This window comes from Pteropus medius, unplaced genomic scaffold, assembly GCF_902729225.1.
Source record: "Pteropus medius unplaced genomic scaffold, Ma_sr-lr_union100, whole genome shotgun sequence".
In the NCBI taxonomy this organism is placed as follows: Eukaryota; Metazoa; Chordata; class Mammalia; order Chiroptera; family Pteropodidae; genus Pteropus; species Pteropus medius.
In genome coordinates, this window is record NW_024342473.1 from 10,720,452 (window position 1) to 10,739,572 (window position 19,121).

The 19,121-nt window shown below is 50.9% G+C and overlaps 1 protein-coding gene across 1 annotated transcript; it reads left to right on the forward strand.

Annotated features, from left to right (window-relative positions):
• The first annotated feature begins 73 nt into the window (after positions 1-73).
• CLN6 (CLN6 transmembrane ER protein) lies at positions 74-17,549 on the forward strand. The gene is made up of 7 exons (XM_039865202.1): positions 74-292; positions 5,930-6,044; positions 9,792-9,890; positions 10,988-11,176; positions 11,492-11,547; positions 13,093-13,215; positions 14,837-17,549. Exons 1-7 carry the CDS (start codon positions 207-209, stop codon positions 15,105-15,107), a joined length of 939 nt encoding a protein of 312 aa, XP_039721136.1. The 5' UTR covers positions 74-206; the 3' UTR covers positions 15,108-17,549.
• The last annotated feature ends 1,572 nt before the right edge of the window (positions 17,550-19,121 follow it).

Consider the following 19,121-nt stretch of genomic DNA (forward strand, 5'->3'; position numbering starts at 1 on the left):
TCCAGTTCCCTCTTCTGCCGGCCCCGCCCCCGGGCCCCGGTCTTCCGCGCGCGCCTTGGGGCCTGAGCGCTCTGCCGCCGGCCCGCCCCAGCCGGCCCGCCCCAGCCTGCCCCTGCGCGCCGTATTTGTTGTTGCCACCAGGCCAGCTGAGCCCTTCTCTGACCCAGGAAAGCAGGGCGGAGAGGCTGGCCGGCTGCGGCGCAGCCATGGAGGCAGCGGCGCGGAGGCGGCAGCGCCCGGGAGCGGCGGACGGCCAGGGCGCGCAGTCCGGCGCCTCCTTCCTGCAGGCCAGGTGGGCTCGCGCTTGCGGTGTGCAGCGGCACCCGGTCCCCGCCACGTGACGGGTGCGGGCTGCCGGGGTTAGACACTAGTGCGGCGGGCCGGATGCAGCGGAGCCTGGGGTGGGCCGGAGGCTGCCGGCCCTGCGTGACCCACGCAGCTAGCTGCTCCCTGGCCTGAGCCCCGCCTCTAGGTCTCTTCTCTTCTTGGGGGTGCCCAGGGCCCAGTGAAGCTCAGCATTCACCGCACGACCCCGGCTGCGCTAGGATAGCGCAGCTAAGAAGACGTCACCAGGGTCCTAATAATCTCAGGGTGGGGATGGCAGGCCTAGAGGACACCACCCTTCACTCAGGCCCCAAGAGCACCTGCAAAGCCTGGGCTCCACCTCCAAGTTCTCCAGGTCCCTCCAACCTTGAATTGGACTTGAATTCTGGTGTTAATCAGGAGGCTCACTCCTTGCCCCAGGGCAGCAGTCCCCAACCTTTTTGGCACCAGGGACCGATTTTCCCATGAGAATCCACTAATGATCTGATGTGGCGCTGAGGCTGTGATCCTAGTGCTGGGGGGGTGGGGGGGTGGCTGCAAATACAGATGAAGTTCTGCTTGCTGGCAGGCAGCTCACCTGCTATGTAGCAGGTTTTGGACAGACCATGGACCCATACTGGTCTGTGGCCTGGGGTTGGGAACCCCTGCCCCAGTCAGCCAAAGAAGGAGAACGTAGGTGGAAGGGACAGTGCAAAAGTGTAGAAGCTGGGCTCCAGACAAAGAATGAGGAAGGGCTTTCCTCCTGTTGCTGCCGGCTTCTCTCCTCGAGGGGGAAGATGTTATTGGTTGGTATAGTTGGGACCAGGCGGGGCAGAGGAAGAGGCAGGGAAGCTGCCTTTTAATCTTGCCCTCCATTCTGCTTTCATCCTGTTTTACAGACTAGAAACATTGTTGCGTTCAGTGGGCACTCATTAAGCATCTCTGGTGTACCCAGCTCTGTGCCAGGCACTAAGGAGGTGGGCAAGAATCAGGGCCTAAACCCAGGGCTTCTGACTTCTGGTTTCTGCTCTTCTTACTCCACTTTGGCTGCAAAGAGTGATGTCTCTCTTTACTCCTGCTTGAGCTCCCCAACAGCTAGGATGCTCCCTGGGGATGGTGTAAAGGGCTGGCTCACTCTCAGGGTGCCTCTGGGTCCCTCCTCAGTATCATTCTTGCTTTTGACAGAATCATCCTGTCCAATTCCTAAGGTGCTTGGATTTCCTCTGCTGCATCCATGCTTTGCTTACATGCCTCTAATGACAAGATGCTAGTTACCTTGCTTTGTCGACACTTTTTTTTTGTACTGTAGTCAAAGTAATACATGCCTATGAGTAAATAAAATAGCATAGAAGGGCTTAGAGTAAAAAGCAATAGTCCCCTGTTCTCCCTTTTCCTGGCACCAGAGACAATCATGTTAGCATCTTTTAGCTGTTTCTAAGTTAAATGCATATTTCTAAATAATAATAACACTATGTAGCAGTTATGTGGACCAGGCCCTGCTCTAAGTTTTTGCACAGTAATTCAACCACAGTTCTTGAGATAGGATCTACTATTGTCCCCTATTTTACAGATGAGAACATTGAGGTCCAGGAGGTTAAGTAACTTGCTCAAGATCTGGTTAGTGGCAGAGCTGGTATATGAACCTAGGTGGTCTCCAAAGTCCTTATCTTAAAAGCTATGTTCAACCACTATTTCTTAGTTCATTAATTTTACCCTCTAAGCTAATGTTTACTGACTGCCTGTTACGATTTGGCTCACTCATACTGCCCTGATCTTCACAAGATGGTGTTTTTATCACTATTTTTAGTTTTTCCCTTGGTTAACTTTGTAGCCTTAGGGAATATGCATATACTATTATTTATTTTTGGATTAATAGGTAGGCAGTATCCCTTGATTCTTTTTTAAAAGGAGAATGTTTGTCGCCTACCCTAACCTGTAGCTGTCCTTATCCTTTCCCGCAACTCCTGTCATATACAGTTTTACTTTCACGCTGTCAAGGTTGATAATATTTGCCTGCTGTTTTTTAACCATAATTGTCTTCAATGTTTTGTCTATGGATTGATTCTAAACTTTGAAAATCAATATACGGTATTTACATTGGTTAATCCATGTAAATATCGTTCTCTAGAGATCCAGGTGATGTTTAGCAATCATCATGTAATCATCACAATTTCTTATACTGCTTTCTTCTTCCCTGGAGTTTCTAATTGCCTTTCTTTTTTTTTTCCCCTCTTATTATTTGCCTTCATTTCCTCATTTTTTTTGTTCAAACTTTGCATCATGTAAGGTATTTCACCATTCTTTATATATGAACCCAAATCAGTCTCTCTATAGTCTCCACTCATGGTCCCCGCTTGTCTCTACCATGGCGGAGACCCCTTCCTTTTCTGCTAGGCAGTCTACTTTGAATATTTCAACTGTATGGTACGCACTCCCCTACCGTTGTAGTATCAGCTTCCCCATCTGGTAGACTTGTAAAGCTGTGGAGGAGAGAAAATGCCAGCCTTGTTTTGGGTTACCTGCCACTGTGCTCTCACCATTGTTCGCAGTAGTTTCTAATGATAGAGACCTAGAGCTGGCATAGGCTTGGGAGGGCGGGGGCGCACAGTCAGTATGTGAAGTCTGTGGAGTCAGCAACTTGGCACAAGCCTGAGGTAGTTCCTCCCCAGGACAGGGTCTGGGGGAGAGGATGCCTCCATGATCGGCCTCCCGTGGTCAGAGACCCAACAAGAAAACCAGTCAGATACTGATCAACCTTGATTCCCAAATTCGGTATCTGCCCTGTACCTGCCCTTTTTTTCCTGCCCAGCTGAGCCAGGCTGGACTAACGACAGAGATCCCCATTAACTGAGGTGCCTCCTAAGGTGGAGGAGGAAATAGTTACTGAGCCCCATCTTCCAGAGACCCACACCTAAGTGCTTTTCCAGGCTTTCAGAATGCCTTTATTCTCTGTACCAAATACCCTTCTCTTTGCCCAGTTGGAAGTTTCCAGAGCAAAATACTGAGGGCTCTTATCCTCCTCCTTCCAAATTCTTCACCTAAAGTTTACCACTGTCTGCTTTTTGAGGCCTTGCCCTGGTGGTCACTACAGGGTAGGGGCGAGGTGGGGCCTCTTATGCCAGTCACTGGGTTCAGATCCCTGAGCATTCCTCGCAGTTAGTTTCTGAATATATCTACCCAACCTGAAGGCCCAGCCAGCCCCTCCCTTCTCTTCCTCTCCACCATAAGCCAGGGAGCTCAACTCCAGGCAGTGCCTTTCTCTCTTCCACCCCCAGGCCTTTGATCTTGCTCTGCTGCTTTTCTGCCTGGTTAAATCCACCCACCCATACTTTGAGCCCCGCTTCCTTCTGTACTTTGCCTACTGTTCCAGGCTGCACTGATCCCTCTCTAACTTGATCTCTTAATACGCTGCACAGCTTATTATAATGATCAGAAACAAAATAGCAAGCGGTTAACTTCACAGATATTAAATTCATATAGTCCCAGATTTAAAATCTGTGCTATTCAGGACTCCCGGGTTGCAAGTGATAGGAAGCCAGTGTGAACGGCAGCACCGTCAGCGAAGGGGAGTGTATTGACTTCTGTGGCCAAACCACTGGTCTTGGGGATGCCTGGAGCTGGGAATGGGAGCACTCTCAGGGCTTTTTCTCCCCCTTTTTCCTTTGAGCAGGGCTGCTTGATTCTCACCTGGCTGTTCCTTGAAGCTGGAACCTTGGCCATGGGCAGCTCTAGGTTTGCATTCTTAGTGCCCCAACACCAGAAAGGAAGGAGCTCTTTCCACAAACTCTAGATAGAAAAGTCCTACTTGGGCTGGCTTGCGTCACCGGCCCTCCCTTTGGCTAAGGAAACATCATCTCTTACCAGAAGAAGCAGGGAATGGGAAATAGGCTGACCAAAGGAATAGTTGCTGCAGCTCCTTACAGGGTGACCTTGGCTAAGCACTTAACCCCTGTAACCCTCAAGCTCCTCATTTATGAAACAAGAAGGTAAAAGCCCTGCTTCCTGGTATTACTGTGAGGATGAGATGAGACAGGGCAGGTGAAGCTTAACATAACACACAGACTCAATCAGTGGGCGTGGGAGGAGCACTGAGTAAAAGGGACAGGAAGACTTCGCCCACCTGGGAAAGGCCCAGTCTCAGGGTTGTTCTACTAGCCCAGTGTGGACCATTCTTGGAATTGGATGAAAAAGATCCCAGAAAGTCATGGAAGCAATAGCAGCCTTGACAGAGGAAAACCTCCATGGTGCCTCTAGGCTAATGTTTGCCACTAAAAAGAATGAGTAACTGGCAATTGAGATTGTTTCAAATCAGCCAGTAATCACTGAACATAAACCAGGCACTGAGCTGAGAACTCTAGAGAATACTGATCTGTCACACACCTCTTGTTCTTGGCACAAACGGGACAATAAAACAATCATCTTATCAAGTAATGGGTTGCTTGTCACTGAAGGTGTGCGAGTCGTGGTAGGGACACTGTGAAGAGGATCTGGACTCTGATGGGGAGGTGACTGACTTGAGAGAAACGTAAAAGTCACTCCTTGAGGATCTAGGTAAGAGAAGAAAACTCCAGGCCCATGACTTCTTGGCCAGGCTGGGAGTTGGAGATGAAGCACTCCCTGTAGTGGGACTGGTAGGGCTTTGGGAAAAGCGTTATCAGGGAAGCCTTTCTGGAGGGGGTGGCACGTGCACTGACCTTTGAACTTCAGCTCATCTGTGAAGAGCAGAAGGCTGACTGCTTTGTAGGAGGGACAGGCATCCAAAGGTGTGTTGTCAGGTGGTGCTCCACGTCTTTCCATGGCTCTCACATCAACTTGTCCCTGCTGGCTTCCTTCTTAGATTTCACTGTGGATCGGTGAGGAGAGGAACACCAGCAGCTCCATTCTTACCTCCTCGTGGTTCAGGAACTAAGGGGGAAGGAGGCCCTGTTCATCCAGTCTATAGTCTATAAGGCAAATCTCATTAGAGGGTTCTGATTGGCCCATCTCAAGTCACGTGCTCATCACACAGACCAACCACTGAATGCAATGATGGGGTAGAGGTTAAAAATATAAGCTCTGAAGTCTAGTCACTTAGAAGTTCACATATTTACCTGTGGAACTGGGAAGTTACTTAATACCTCGGACCTAGTTTTTTCACTTTAAAATGAGGGTAATATTCCAACTTCAAAGGGTTTCTGTGAGGATTAAGAGTTAAATGAGATAATACATGTAAATAGCTATAATACTTCCTGGAATATATTAAGTATTCAATAAAGTATAGCTACTATCATCCATCATGATGTTTCATGTTTTTCAGCTGAAATTGCATCCTTTGCCCATTTGATTTCCTCATCATTCTATAGGTGAGAAAACCTGACAGTTATTATACCTATTTGACAGCTTCCTTCCTGAATCACAGCGAAGCTAAGGTCAGGGCAGCTGGAGTCCACTCCCAGGACACCTACCACTTGGTCGCAGACTCAGACCCCAGTATTTCCTGCACAGTCTTTTCCCCAGAACTTAATCATGTGTTTCTTCTCCTTTCCCCAAGTCCCCAGACCTTTTTGTGGCTCACAGGCAACGGGGAAGGGAGGTATCCATGGTTGGAGGGGAGAAGTGCTGACCCCTCTCCTCTGGTTCTTCCCAGGCACAGCTCTGTCAAGGCTGATGAGGCCACAGGCACGGCTCCCTTCCACCTTGACCTCTGGTTCTACTTCACCCTGCAGAACTGGGTTCTGGACTTTGGCCGCCCCATTGCCATGGTGAGTGTGAAGCTGTGGACAGAGCCTGGCCAGCAGTGAGGAGACTTGAATTAGCTGAGTAATCTTAGACAAGTCACTTCCTCTACTGGTAAACTGCAAGAATAGGCCTGGATGCCTTCATGTCCTTCGGCTCTGTGGCTGTGACCACTGAGGCAACTGCCAGCAAGTGGGGGAACTAGGGGGTCTGAATAGTCATATTGTACCCTGATTTTCATGGGGGAACTGGTGGCTCTGAACAGTCACACTGTTCCCCTCCTCACCCATATCCTTCATCCAAGTTTAACCAAATCACCAAGATCAAGGTGATTTGTTAATTTGCATTAACTGAGCCAGTAGTCAGGGCACCTGGTGATTTGGTGGGAAGAAAAGCAGAGCATCCCCACTGATCTTCCTCACAGCCTGGGGATAGTATTTATTTTTGGAAGTGAAGCATATAGACTGATTTTGCATATTATATGACTCTGAGCCTCAGGTAATTTTTAGTGCCAGCTAGTGAAACTGTCCCCTTCCCTCCAAGGCTACTTCATGTATCAGTGTACACTAGCAGCCTCCATGGAGAAAGTTAATTACTGGAAGAGCACCAAAACCTTTCACTTATAATAAATAGGTAGGTAGGTAGATAGATAGGTAGAGATAGATAGATAGATAGATAGATAGATAGATAGATAGACAGATAGACAGACAGACAGATAGATGAATGAGAGAGAGAGAGATAACAGAATGTGAAAAAATTGAGTGAGTTACCACCATGTACCAAGTTGTTAATTTTTGTGTAGGAGTGGTAAAAATAATATCTATCCCTGAAACTGACACCTTGTACATGCTAGTGATAATGCAAATTAACAAAGCCTCTTTGGAAAGTAGTTTGTCAAGGTGATAACTAGTAGCTAGAATAGTGCCTAAGACAATAAGTACTTGATACACTTTTTTAAAAAATGAATAATAACAGTAACAGTAAGATAGAAACAGCAGTTAACGTACATTGAGTGCTTACTCTCTTCTAAGCTCTTTACATGTTTAAGCTTATTTAGTTCTCACATCAACACTATTATTAATCTCAGCTTTATAGATGAGAAGGACTTGAGGATAGAGAGAGTATATTTACTCTCTCTGGCTCAAGCTTACCCAACTAGCAGGTGGAGGGGCCAGCATCTGCACCCAGGCACTCTGGCCCCAGAGCCCATCCTCGTCCCATCATGTATATTATCCAGAACCCTGGATATGTTCATCTTTTCTGACCCAGTAAGACCCCTTCCAAGAATCTGCCCTGAAGACTTAATCAGCAAGAAGACAACAGCCTCTCTACCCAAAGATGCTCATTGCAGCATTGCTGACAGTAGCCAAAACTTGGAAGTGGTTTCAGTGTCCAGCAGTAGGGACTGGGTAAATCACCTTTGCTGTAGCCAGTATAGAGAAAGTTACCTGACAATTAAGCAGGAAGCAGTAATTATGTAAAGCAGGGGTCCTCATCCCCCAGACCCTGGACCGGTATTGGTCCTTGGCCTGTTAGGAATGGGACCGCACAGCAGGAGGTGAGTGGCGGGTGAGCAAGTGAAGCTTCATCTGTGTTTGCAGCTGCTCCCCAGCACTAGCATCGCTGCTTCAGCTCCACCTCAGATCATCAGGCATTAGATTCTCATAGGAGCACCGGTCCCCGGTACCAAAAAGTTTGGGGACCGCTGCCGTAGAGCAACATGGGATATTTAAGGAGAAGAGAGGTGCCTAAGTGGCATGTATACTGACTGATTACAAGTTAGTAACAACTCTAATCTTGTATAACGTGGATCAAAGACGAAGAGGATGAAGAGAAGCTTTCAAGGCGGTATGTCACGGAGGAGTTATGAATGCTGATTCTCCTTTCAGCAGACATTCTGTTAGGTTTACACGTTTTTTTAATGTAGAAGAAAGAAAAGGAACTGAGCCAGGAGTCAGGGCACCTGGTCTGGTTTTGGGTGACCATGGGCAAGTCACTGTCATTTGAGCTTCAGGTCTCTTGTCTGTAAGAAAACTGGTGAACTAGTTGCTTTCAGCCCCCTTCCAACATGAAAGGCCCTCATATTGGGAGACAATGAAAACTTCCCATCAAACTGGTGCTCTGTAGAGGGGAGAAATGTGGCCAGGAACAGGCTCGTGGTTCTCATTCACTAGGACTCAGCCTCAACTAGCCTAATGTGGGTTTTCTGTTGGGCAAATCTCTTCTCCCATCCTGCCCAGAGTTGCTATAGCCACTCTAATCCCAAGTAGGCTCGTCAGGAGAATATACATTTGAAAGCTTGTGAGTACACTGGAGCTTTTCAAATATATGCATGATTGTCCTGAACGTCTAATAACTACAAAATAAAATCTTGTACTAGATGTAAAGGCAATTTGTAATAGTTGTAACAAGTCAGTTCGTACCCAGGTATATAAAGAAGTGAGATTCTCCCTTTCCAGTCCCACCCCTGACAGTTTGGGGCACATCCTTCGACTCCTTTCTTTACTCATACAAACATACATATATATCTTTTTTCTTTTTCTAATCAAAATGAGATTTTACTTTATACCTTATTCTACAACATGCTTGTTTTATTTTATCATGGATATTTCTCTATCTCTGTATGTATAAGGTGTCATTTCTGTTAATGGCTACTTAATTTTCTATAGTAAGTATGTATTATAGTATATTCAGCTAGTCCTGTTTGGTTGAAAAGTTGGCCTGTATTTGGTATTTTGCTATCACAAAAAGTGTTTCAGCCACCATATATATCTTGCTATAGATAAAGGTATAGAGATACGCACATGAGTAAGAAAGAGAAAGAGAGAGATTGAGATTTCTATATCCTAGGAGTTGTATTTCTGCAGACTAGTTTTATCCAATGTGGCATTTTTGAATTAAAAAATAAAAATTTTAATTTTTGATTAAAAGTTTTGGTCATTATACATGTTTTCAATTAACAGATACTGGAAGTATAGTGTGTGTGTGCGTGTGTGTGTATGTAACATTTCGACCCTGAATAGGGGTTTTCACACTGACCACCAACAAGCCCAGGACTCACTAGGATAGACCAGGAGCGAGGGTGTTCCAGATGGAAGGTCTGCCCCTCGCCTGCCTCCTCTCAGGGAAGGTAGAAAAGAACTGAAGCTACTTTGTAGAACTCCCTTATTTTCTCCCTCGCTTCGTTTCATAATGCATACCCTTGACCTGATTTGGAAGCAGTCCATCTGCTCAGTGGACAGAGCATTTTTCCCCACCTGGACCTAGTGGCCAGGAGAGCTTGTCATCGTCATAGACCTGGAGTGCCAGATCTCTAAGGGTCCATGTAGACCATCTGGGCCACATTTCAGGTGTTGCAGATGAGGAAATCAAGGCCTAGAGAGGGGAAGGATTTGCCCAGGGTCACCAAGAAAGTTGATGGCACAATTAAGTCCCAAGAGAGCCTCCAACTATGAGACTGGTACCCGGGGGCACTTATTTAGTACCCATTAGAAGAGAAGCACAGGGTCAGGTCTGGATTTGCATCTACCGTGTGCCTGAGGCAAGTCCATGTACCTTCTCTGGGAGTCAGTTTCTCTGTCTGGAAACACCTTCCAAGCTGCTGAGAGTTCACAGAAAGAACTGTGTGTGTGTGTGTGTGTGTGTGTGTGTGAGAGAGAGAGAGAGAGAGAGAGAAAGAGGGAGAGAGAGAGAGAGAAGGAGGTGGGAGCTAACCCCCCAAGTGCCTCGTGGGGCTGATCCTGGTAAACACCATTCCTCCCCTTGCTCCTCAGCTGGTGTTCCCTCTCGAATGGTTTCCACTTAACAAGCCCAGCGTCGGGGACTACTTCCACATGGCCTACAACATCATCACGCCCTTTCTCCTGCTCAAGGTACAGTTCCAGGCTCCCTGCCCTCCCTTCTCACCCTCAGTCCCTCCTCCAGCCAGCAGGGAGCTGGTGCCAAGTCCCAGGAGTGCCCTAAATCAGGCTTTCCCTGCCTGAACCTGGGAGACACAGGCTGTAATAGAGGGACACATCAAGAGCCTAGGAGCCCAAGGACAGGCAAGACTGCCTCTGGCTGGGAGAGATGGAGAAGGCCTCCCCAAGAAGGGGCATTCGATTTGGGCCTCAGCCTGCTGTGCCAGGGGTGAAGGGGGAGAGGTATTCAGGCAGAAGGACCTGAAGACACGCCATGTTTGGGAGACCATAATACAGCTGGGGAGGCTGAAGCAGGAGTGGCTGGGTTGCCCCAGAAGAGGTCAGAGACCAGTTGGGAAGGCAGATTGGGGCCAGGGACAGGACTGGAAGCATTGGAGGGTGAACTCTATCCTCTGGCCTGGAGATCCCTGATTTTGAAGTGCCACTGGGAGCAAATAGCTAGCCAGGGCGGCCAGCTTTGTACTTTGCCAAGGAAGGGGCCTTAAAACAACTATCACCATCTATTATCTCCATCATTTTATTTTTAGGAAGATATTTCAAATCTCTAAAAGTCGGAAATGGATAATCTCAATTCAGATGAGTCTTCAGTTAAATAACTTAGTTTCAGAAGCACCCAACCCCATCCCTGTCATTTTCTTTGTGTTTGTCAAGGCCCAATCGCTCATAAATCGGAGTCTCCTCAGGAGACCAGCCCAGCCACCCAGGGCACAACTGGGGATGAGAAGAGGGCCGTGCCTGGACCTCCAGTGCCTGTGTTGTCACTTCCAGCAGGAGGCTTGCGTGTGACTCTGGGCAATGAGCCAGCCCCTCTGAGTCTGTTTCCTCTCTGGGAAATGGGGATGCTGTTTCCTTGGCCCTGTTAGGCTCACAGGGATCGTGTGAGACTCTGGAGGTCTGGCTGGTGCACTAAAGGGACCCACCAATTTGCAAGCGACTTCGCAGTTGGTGGCGCCCATCCCATGCCAGGTGCGAAGATGTGAGGGATGCAGAGGGTGTCTTGTGTTGTGATGGAGGCAGGGTCATGCTGCTATGCCTCCCTCTGTCCTCAGCTCATCGAGCGGTCCCCCCGCACCCTGCCGCGCTCCATGATCTATGTCAGCATCATCACCTTCATCATGGGCGCCAGCATCCACCTGGTGGGAGACTCAGTGAACCATCGCCTTATCTTCAGTGGCTACCAGCACCACCTGTCAGTCCGTGAGAACCCCATCATCAAGAATCTCAAGCCGGAGACGCTGGTGAGGCCGGCTACCCCCACCACATGTAAACTCTGCGGGCACAGCCTGTCCTGGAGACCAAAGAGATGCCCCGACCTATCACTGTGCAACCTTCTGCTGAAGGCAATCTGCTAGTGAGGGCACTGTCCTCCGCCAAGCTAGGGCACTCATGTGTTATTAGGAGGTGGCGTATTGGCTGGCTTTCTCCTACCGGTAGGCAGAGAATGAGGGCAGTTGGGGGTAGGCCGGGGCGTGGAGGAGGGTGGCCAGAGGGCTGCATGGGCCGGGATCCTTCCGAAGCACCTCCCTCTAACCCTGTCGATCCTGCGCCCTCAGATCGACTCCTTCGAGTTGCTCTACTACTACGACGAGTACCTGGGCCACTCCATGTGGTGAGTGATGGGGCTAGTGTGTCTACGCAGGGACCCTGGCCAGCTCTGCCACCGGCCTCCGGGACACAGGACAAGACTCTTTGGGCCTCGGGCCTGCAGATGCCTTCATGGCGTTCTCTTTATCTGCCGGGGCGCAGTGAGCTCGACTGCAGCGAGGCGCCGGGGCCCTGGCTTCCCTCCGCCTCCTCCCAGCCCGGCAGTACCCGTGGCGGCCACTAGAGGGCAGCGAGCGGCCGTCTCGCCCTCGCCCCGCCGGGAGCCTGAAGCGGGTGGGGGAGGAGAAGGCCGTGGCGCTGATAAACAACACCTAGTCGAGTGAGGATAAAGACCTCCACCACAGCAGGCAGCGGTCTTTGCGAATGAAGGGGGGAGGAAGCGGAGGAGGGCCAGCTAGACCAGGTGTGTGTGCGTTAGGGCGCTGTTTGCGCTCTGCCCTCAGAACTCGCAGATCTCCCCTACCCGTTCACCTTGCACAAATTGGGGGGCTCAGCCACAGGAGATTAAGGGCCCAAGCGGGGGTAAGTCATCTGTTACAATCCCCTACTTTACACAGGATAAACTGTGGCGAGCTTAGGAGGACCCTAAGTTGACAGCTAGTTAGTGACAGAGCCAGCCCTGGACCTGGGTGGCCTCACTCCTGAGTGAGGTAAGCTCACTCGTGTCACATATGCCCTACACTTGTGTTTCCAGGGTCTGTTTTGAGGCAAGGAAAGTGGATCTGCTTAGCTCACGGGGCCTGGACAGGCCTCTTGCCAGCCCTCCGGTGATTTTTGCCAGAAGACCCTTCCCATGGAAGGTTGGGGAAGGGAGGAGGAGAGAACAGACCTGGATGAAGTAGCGGGAGAGGACTTGGGAGTGTGTGGGGGCCACGTGAGGGGAATAGGGAGGCTGGGTAAGAAGACAAGAAGGGGCGTGAGAAGAGAAGAGGGTTGCATGTGTGTAAGAGACAGCACAGGTGTGTGGGGAAAGCCCGTTGTGTGGGGAGGAGAGAGGGCGGGCCTTTGCATGGGATATACGCATGGGAAGAGCGTGCGGCTGTGGGCTGAGTGAAGGGGCTTCAGAGTGAGTTCCTTGGCGGCCCTTCAGCAGGTGCTGTTCTCCTTTTATTTACCTGGACCTTAGGGCTCTCCCTCCTTAGCCCTGCTGTGTACGCCTGTTTCCTGGCCTCTGCGGAGCTGGGGCTACTGGTGCTTAGGGTTCATGCATGAAGGAGAGGCAGCCCCCTCACACATGTGGAGTGAGTAAGGTGGCCAGAGCAGTATGGGAGGGACCCCTGCACCCAGCCAGTCTGCAGGCCTCTGATTTGCTTGTGTCCCGGGAGCAGGCCTCATGTTCCTGCCTCCTCCTATCCTGCGCAGGACTCCCAGCACAGGAAAGGCTGGCAGGGACTCTGAGTGCCCTCCCCCAAACCAGGCATTTTGTAAACCATAAAGTGACACTGCACGTGGTGCAAGGAACCAGTACAAGGACCAGTGGGAGTCTGGGAGGAGGTAGATAGCCAGGGCAGCGGAGCAGGCCTCGAAGGTACTGGTTTTCCTGTTGCAGGTACATCCCTTTCTTCCTCATCCTCTTCATGTACTTCAGCGGCTGTTTTACTCCTACCAAAGCTGACAGCTCAATGCCAGGGGCGGCCCTGCTCTTGGTGGTGCCCAGTGGCCTGTACTACTGGTAAGTGAACATTGGGCATGAGGTAGAGAATGAGAGGGGGCACTTAGTAAGCCAGGCAGTAAAAATGTGCTCCTGACCACAGAGCTGCTATGCGACCCCAGGTGAGACTCTCTCTTTTGGAGCCCCTGCTCTCTCCTCTTCTAGTAGAGACTGTGACAATGGCATGTAGTGGCCTGTCTCTTACCAGGAAGCCAGGCCTGAGTGTGGCCTCTGTCATCATGCCCCTCTACCCTGTGCCCCAGCTCCCCAAACCCCAGTACCACCTTGGGGTCAATGGAATCCATCTCCAACGCCAGGCCCCGTATAGCCTGGTGGGCTTTAGTTTCCTCCTGGTCTCCCTCTCAGGGGGAGAGAGAGGGGCTTTGTAAACTACAAAGGACCATGGAGATGACAAGGACAGGTAAGGGGAGAATTCCATGGCCTCGAGAGCTCCCCACCAGGTGTCTTTTTTCCTCCAGCTCTCTTCCCATTACAGAAGACACAGGCCTCAGCCAGGCTCTTACCCCACCTCTGTCACTTCTGCCCTGGAGACAAGCCCTCCTAGGGGACTATAGGTATCACAGGATAGGTATCTGATGGGAAGCCTCTGTCAAAATGGAAGCCTCCTTTCCAGGAGCCAGCTGCTGCCCACATCCAGGGTCTGTCCCCTGACTGGGTGAGAGGATCCACCAGAACAAGTCTGTGTGCCACCGGAGGACAGGATTAAAAGGACAGGGTGGCAGATACAGCAAGAGGGAAAGAGGTTAGACGTAGGAAAGGGCTTCCTGCCCAGTTCTTACCCGGAGCACGTTAGTGCAGGCATAGCTCCAGCAGTAGCAGCAACCGTTTGCTGAACGATTACTCCTGTCAGTAACCTTGAGATATAGGGCCATCGATGCCCACTGTATGAGTAAGAAAACATAGGCTCCAAGACATCATGTAAATTCCCCATGATCACAGAGCTGCAGAACTATAGGTCCTTAAGTGGAGTGGATCAGCATTGCCATTCTCTCTAGAGGCAGAGGAGTGGATCAGATAAGCTCTCAGAAGCCCTCCAACCCGTGTCACTGAGTTCCTGGCCATGGGCTAGGTGCTGCCTTAGGAGCTGCAGGGAGCCCCGGGAGATCTGAGACTGTGTTCCAGCCTTCACCGAGGCATTAATGACAACCCCCATGAGTTGCAACTGCATTCCCAAACTCAAAAGGCCTAGAGGAGCCAAGCTGGTAACAGAAATGCATCAAGTAGACGTCAAGTGAGACAACAGGAAATGGTGAGGACTGTGGCAAACTGTAGAACAATCGTCTGTCTAAATGGGGCAGCTGCTCTCTCCTCTCATCAGTTGTTGTCATGTGGGAATACAGGTCTAATGTGACCAGAGAAACCAGAAATCCACATATTCAGGTACTTTGTTATTTAAATATTGGCAACAAACTCAACATTTTTAAAAATAGTAACTATCCAAGTCCAATCAATATGCTGCATATGGGTTGTGGCTCAGGGTGGCGTGGTTCCCTGAGCCCTCTCAGCAGATGAGCAGTTCCGACTGAGTGGAGGGCAGCCTGATACCTGGGTGGAGGGAGGGATGCAGGGCAGGACAGGGCCGCCATGGCCTCCGCCTCCCCTCACTCACCGGCCTTTTCAGGTACCTGGTCACGGAGGGCCAGATCTTCATCCTCTTCATCTTCACCTTCTTCGCCATGCTGGCCCTCGTCCTGCACCAGAAGCGCAAGCGCCTCTTCATGGACAGTAATGGCCTCTTCCTCTTCTACTCCTTCGCCCTCACCCTCCTCCTTGTGGCCCTCTGGGTCACCTGGCTATGGAATGACCCTGTACTCAGGAAGAAGTACCCCGGCGTCATCTATGTCCCTGAGCCCTGGGCCTTCTACACCCTCCATGTCAGCAGCCGACACTGAGTCCCTGGCACCAGCCACCGGTGCTCTGTTGGGTGGGAGACGGGTGTTTGAGCATGGGGTGTGCCTGCGTTCATGCGCGTATGCACATGTGCATGTGTGTGTGCATCTGTGTATGTCCACCCGTGTGTGCACAACCCGTGACTGAAAACAGGTGAGAGTATGCATTGTGCACATGGGTAGGGGAGTGTGTGTGTGTGTGTGTGTGTGTGCGCGCGTGTGCGTGAGCGTGTGGCATGCATCATCAGGAGACTTGATCGTTTTGGTCAAGTTTCTGTTTGGTGTGGATCATTTCAGGATGGGGTTCACTTTTAGGCAGTGTGCCCCGGCCAAGATATAGGCACTGCCTTTCTGTGCACCCAACTAGAGCCAGGGCCCCTCACTCTCACTGCTCAGGGCTGGTCCCTTCTTCCTGGGAAGTCTTCTGGTAGCCGTGCAGGAGAGGCCTGGGTGGGATAGAGAGGGGACTTGGCCATCACCTGGCCCACTCCACAGACCTGCACTGACCCTGGAGGCCAGATTACATAGGTTATGTGAACTTTCTTTGTATTTTTGAATAAAGTACATCCCTTTTCTGGGCCTCACTTGCACTAGATGTGCCCAGTCCCAAAGTGGGTTAGTAGGCTGGTTACATTCTCCTCTTGGAGCAGCCTGGGGATGGACGAGTAGTACTATCCCGTCACTGCCCTCTCCTACCCTGGGAGGGGTGTGTGTACCCCAGACCCTCATCCCTACCTCAGGCTGCATGGGGTGTTGAGCCACCGACGCTAAGGGTCCAGAGGCCAGGCCACTTCCCTAACCAGCAGCCCGATCTTGGGGTCTGGCTGCCGTAGCTCTCCAACTATCTGCCTCTGCCAGAAGCTCTGCCTCCCACCTCTCCCTCCAGGAGAATTGTGGCACCACCTTCATGCCAGCCAGACTGCAGGTTTTTGAGCTGCGACTGAAGGCAGAGTCCTCAAACACTTGCACTATTCCCTGAGCTGCTTTTGGCACGGGGAGTATCGAGGCTCTCTCCAGTCGGCCATGTCTCAGTCCATCTCATGCTTTCGGCCAGGGCCCTGCTCCCAGAAAAGGGAGGCCTCATTCCCAGCAGGATGCAACCCCTCCTCGTCCCTGCCTTCTCCCAGGCACTGGGGCCAAGTCTCACACAGCTGCAGGCACCACAGCCTCTTTTCCAGCCAGCACTGGCCCACATGTGCTCGTGGGTCTCAGGGGGCCTGCCTCACCTTCCCCAGGCCCTGCCTCCTCTCCTATGTTCTCAGGGAGCCCCGTGCCTCAGATTCTCCTTTCATGTTGGGGTCCTCCAGCCCCTGGTCAATCCCTGCCTGCTGGCAGCATCAGGTGGTGAGAGGTGAATAAAGGTGATGAGAAGCCAAACCTGGCTAGGGCTGCTGCTTACTTTGGGTGTGAATTTGAGAGGCAGGAGAGAGGTCCACCGAGGAGGGGAAAGTGTGGCTGGTCTGGGGTCCAGGCAGGAGTGCTGAACCATCCCCAAGGGCCCACTGAGCCCCATCTAACCGAGAGTGGGTGCTGCCCACTGGACTTCCATGCCACTTTGTAGGATCCTGGGGTTAGGGAGGGGGCAGGCAAGAAAGGATTTGGTCAGTCCCGGCCTTCTTCAGAGGAGTCCGGGGGCTATAGGGGAGGGGAGATAGGATAGAGCATCTCCAGACCTGCCCCTCAGAGATGTCACATCAAGCCTCCCAGCTGTGCTACCAACCAGTTCCAGAGACTGAAGAAGAGAGGTGCCCTTGGGGGAAAATGGGGAGCCTGATTTGTTGGAAGTTGGTCCTTAGCCTTGGGCAACTCACTTGATCTCTGGGAGTGTAGGAGCAGCCACATGGAACTTACTGGGCTGCTGCATCAGACAGCACAGAGGAGGGGCTGCTGGCAGGAGACAACCACACCATGTAGGCCCTGCGCCCCATTGGATTCCTTCCTTACCTGGAGGACACTGCTCCTCCAACCCCCTGCACAGGGCTTATTCACAGAAGGACTTAACAGATACCTTATGACCAGTCACAAGGCTGGTGTGTGGGGCCTGAAATTTATACAATTTGGTGGTGGGGCGGGGGATAAAAAAAAATAAAAGTGAATTAAAAATTAGGTATAAAAGTGAAAACAGTTGACCCTCAAACAACATTGGGGTTAGGGGCACCGACCCCACTGCGAAGTCCAAAATCCACATATAACTTTTGAATCACCAAAAACTTAACTGCAATAGGCCCTTCGTATCCTAGGGTTTCGCATCTGCGGATTCAACCAACTGTGGGTCCAAACAGTTTTTCTGATCCGTGACTGGGACTCCACAGGTGATAAGGGGCCCACTGATGACCGGAAGCCTTACTGGTAACACGTATTTTGTATGTTGTATGTATTATATGCTGTATTCTCATAATAAAGTAAGCTAGAGGAAATGTCGATAAAATCATAAGGAAGAAAAAATACATTTACTGTATTTATTGGAAAAAATCTGCGTATGAGTGGACCCACGCAGTTCAAAGCCATATTATTCAAGAGTTAACATATTTAGAATGGAAAAGAAATTGCAGCAAATTATTGGCGCCTCAGAGATTTATGTTGCTTTTGACAGGGATCTCTTTGGGCAGTTTACTGGAAATACTTATTAATTGTAACCTAGCTTCACTCTACCTGGAAAACTCTAGGCTGATGATTCTCAAAGTGTGGTTCTGACTGGATGCATCAGGATGGCGGAGGAAAATGCAAATTCTTGCCCCCTTCTACCTGCTGAATCAAACCTGGTAGCGGAGCCCTTCAGGTGAACCAAACTGGCCCTCAAGTGGTACGGAGGGGGCTCTGATTTTTCCTGTTGAGTTGAAGTGTCGCATACACACCATACAGTACAGCATACAGCCTGATGAATTTTTGTATAGTGAACCCTCACATAGTCACCACCCTCATGCAGGTGTTTTGATCATATGAGAGATGCCTAAGGAAGTAGTTGGCGAGGGTGTGTCAGTGGGGCTGTACACAGCCCCAAGCCCCAGCACACACTCACTTAAACCCAGGGAGATGTCTTGTCTCCCCCTAGGAGCCCCTTCCCAAATGCGGGGTGATTCCGAGTGAGCGCTTTGGCTTAGCCCCTCCACACTAACCCGTAAGCCTCAGCCCTGTGTCCCGGCCCTTCCAAGGTCCCACCTGACTCCTTCACCTCTTTCCCACAAGGCTGTTAGTGAGAAGCTCCCATCTCCTGCCTCCTGCGTCTCCGTCAGCCTCTCCTCAGCCCTAACAGTGAGGAGTCAGAATCCTCCAGCTGAAAGTGTCTGGGTCTAGAAACAAGTGTGAAGAGGTGACTCAATGCAGGATTTGGGGAAAAAGAACCTTCCACACAGAGGTGGTCAGGACAGGAAGGAGAGAAATGGACCAAAGGCAGGCACACCTGTCTATGTGCCTTGTACAAATTAGTCAGAGGTCCCATGTTCAGCCCCTCCCCAGGACCCACTTGCCCCCTGGGCCAGAAGCCCTTGTGCAGAACACAAGCTATATGGCAAGACGTGCCTATCTTGACAAAGTGGGCGGAATCCTGACGTTGAAGCCCCACTGAGAACTGTGCACAAGGAGCCGGAGAGTGAGAACCCAGCTGTGCCCAGCTCGGCAGCTTTAGGGAACACCCTAGCCTGCCCTCACTTCCTGTGTGTGTGTGTGTGTGGGGAGAGGTGGGTAGGGGAGGAGTGCAAACCACTGAGGAAATGGAGAGAGTCAGCAGCTTCTGCCGGAAGGAGTGGGGGCTCTAGAGGGGTGAGAAGGGAAAAGAAGAAAAGGAGGAGCTTTCTGGCCAGAAAAGTTACCTAAGAGGCCTTCCTCTGAGCTCTCCCGGGAGCCCAGTGTGTAGGGCCTCGACCTCAGAGCTGGCACCCATCTCCATCCCCAGGGGCCCTGAAGGAGTGAAGGGAACTGACACATTGAGAACCAGCTATGCGCTGGCTATTTGAGTCTCTCAATAGTCCTATAATGAGGCTCGCCGAGGAAATTGAGGCACAGAGCAGCGAAATGATT

What these genes read in the sequence shown, in the direction of transcription:
- CLN6 (XM_039865202.1), top strand. Translation starts at nt 207, where the DNA reads ATGGAGGCAGCGGCGCGGAGGCGGCAGCGCCCGGGAGCGGCGGACGGC. An exon ending in GCCTCCTTCCTGCAGGCCAG is followed by an intron (nt 293 to 5,929) that starts GTGGGCTCGCGC and finishes GGTTCTTCCCAG; the next exon opens with GCACAGCTCTGTCAAGGCTG. An exon ending in ATCTCAAGCCGGAGACGCTG is followed by an intron (nt 11,177 to 11,491) that starts GTGAGGCCGGCT and finishes CTGCGCCCTCAG; the next exon opens with ATCGACTCCTTCGAGTTGCT.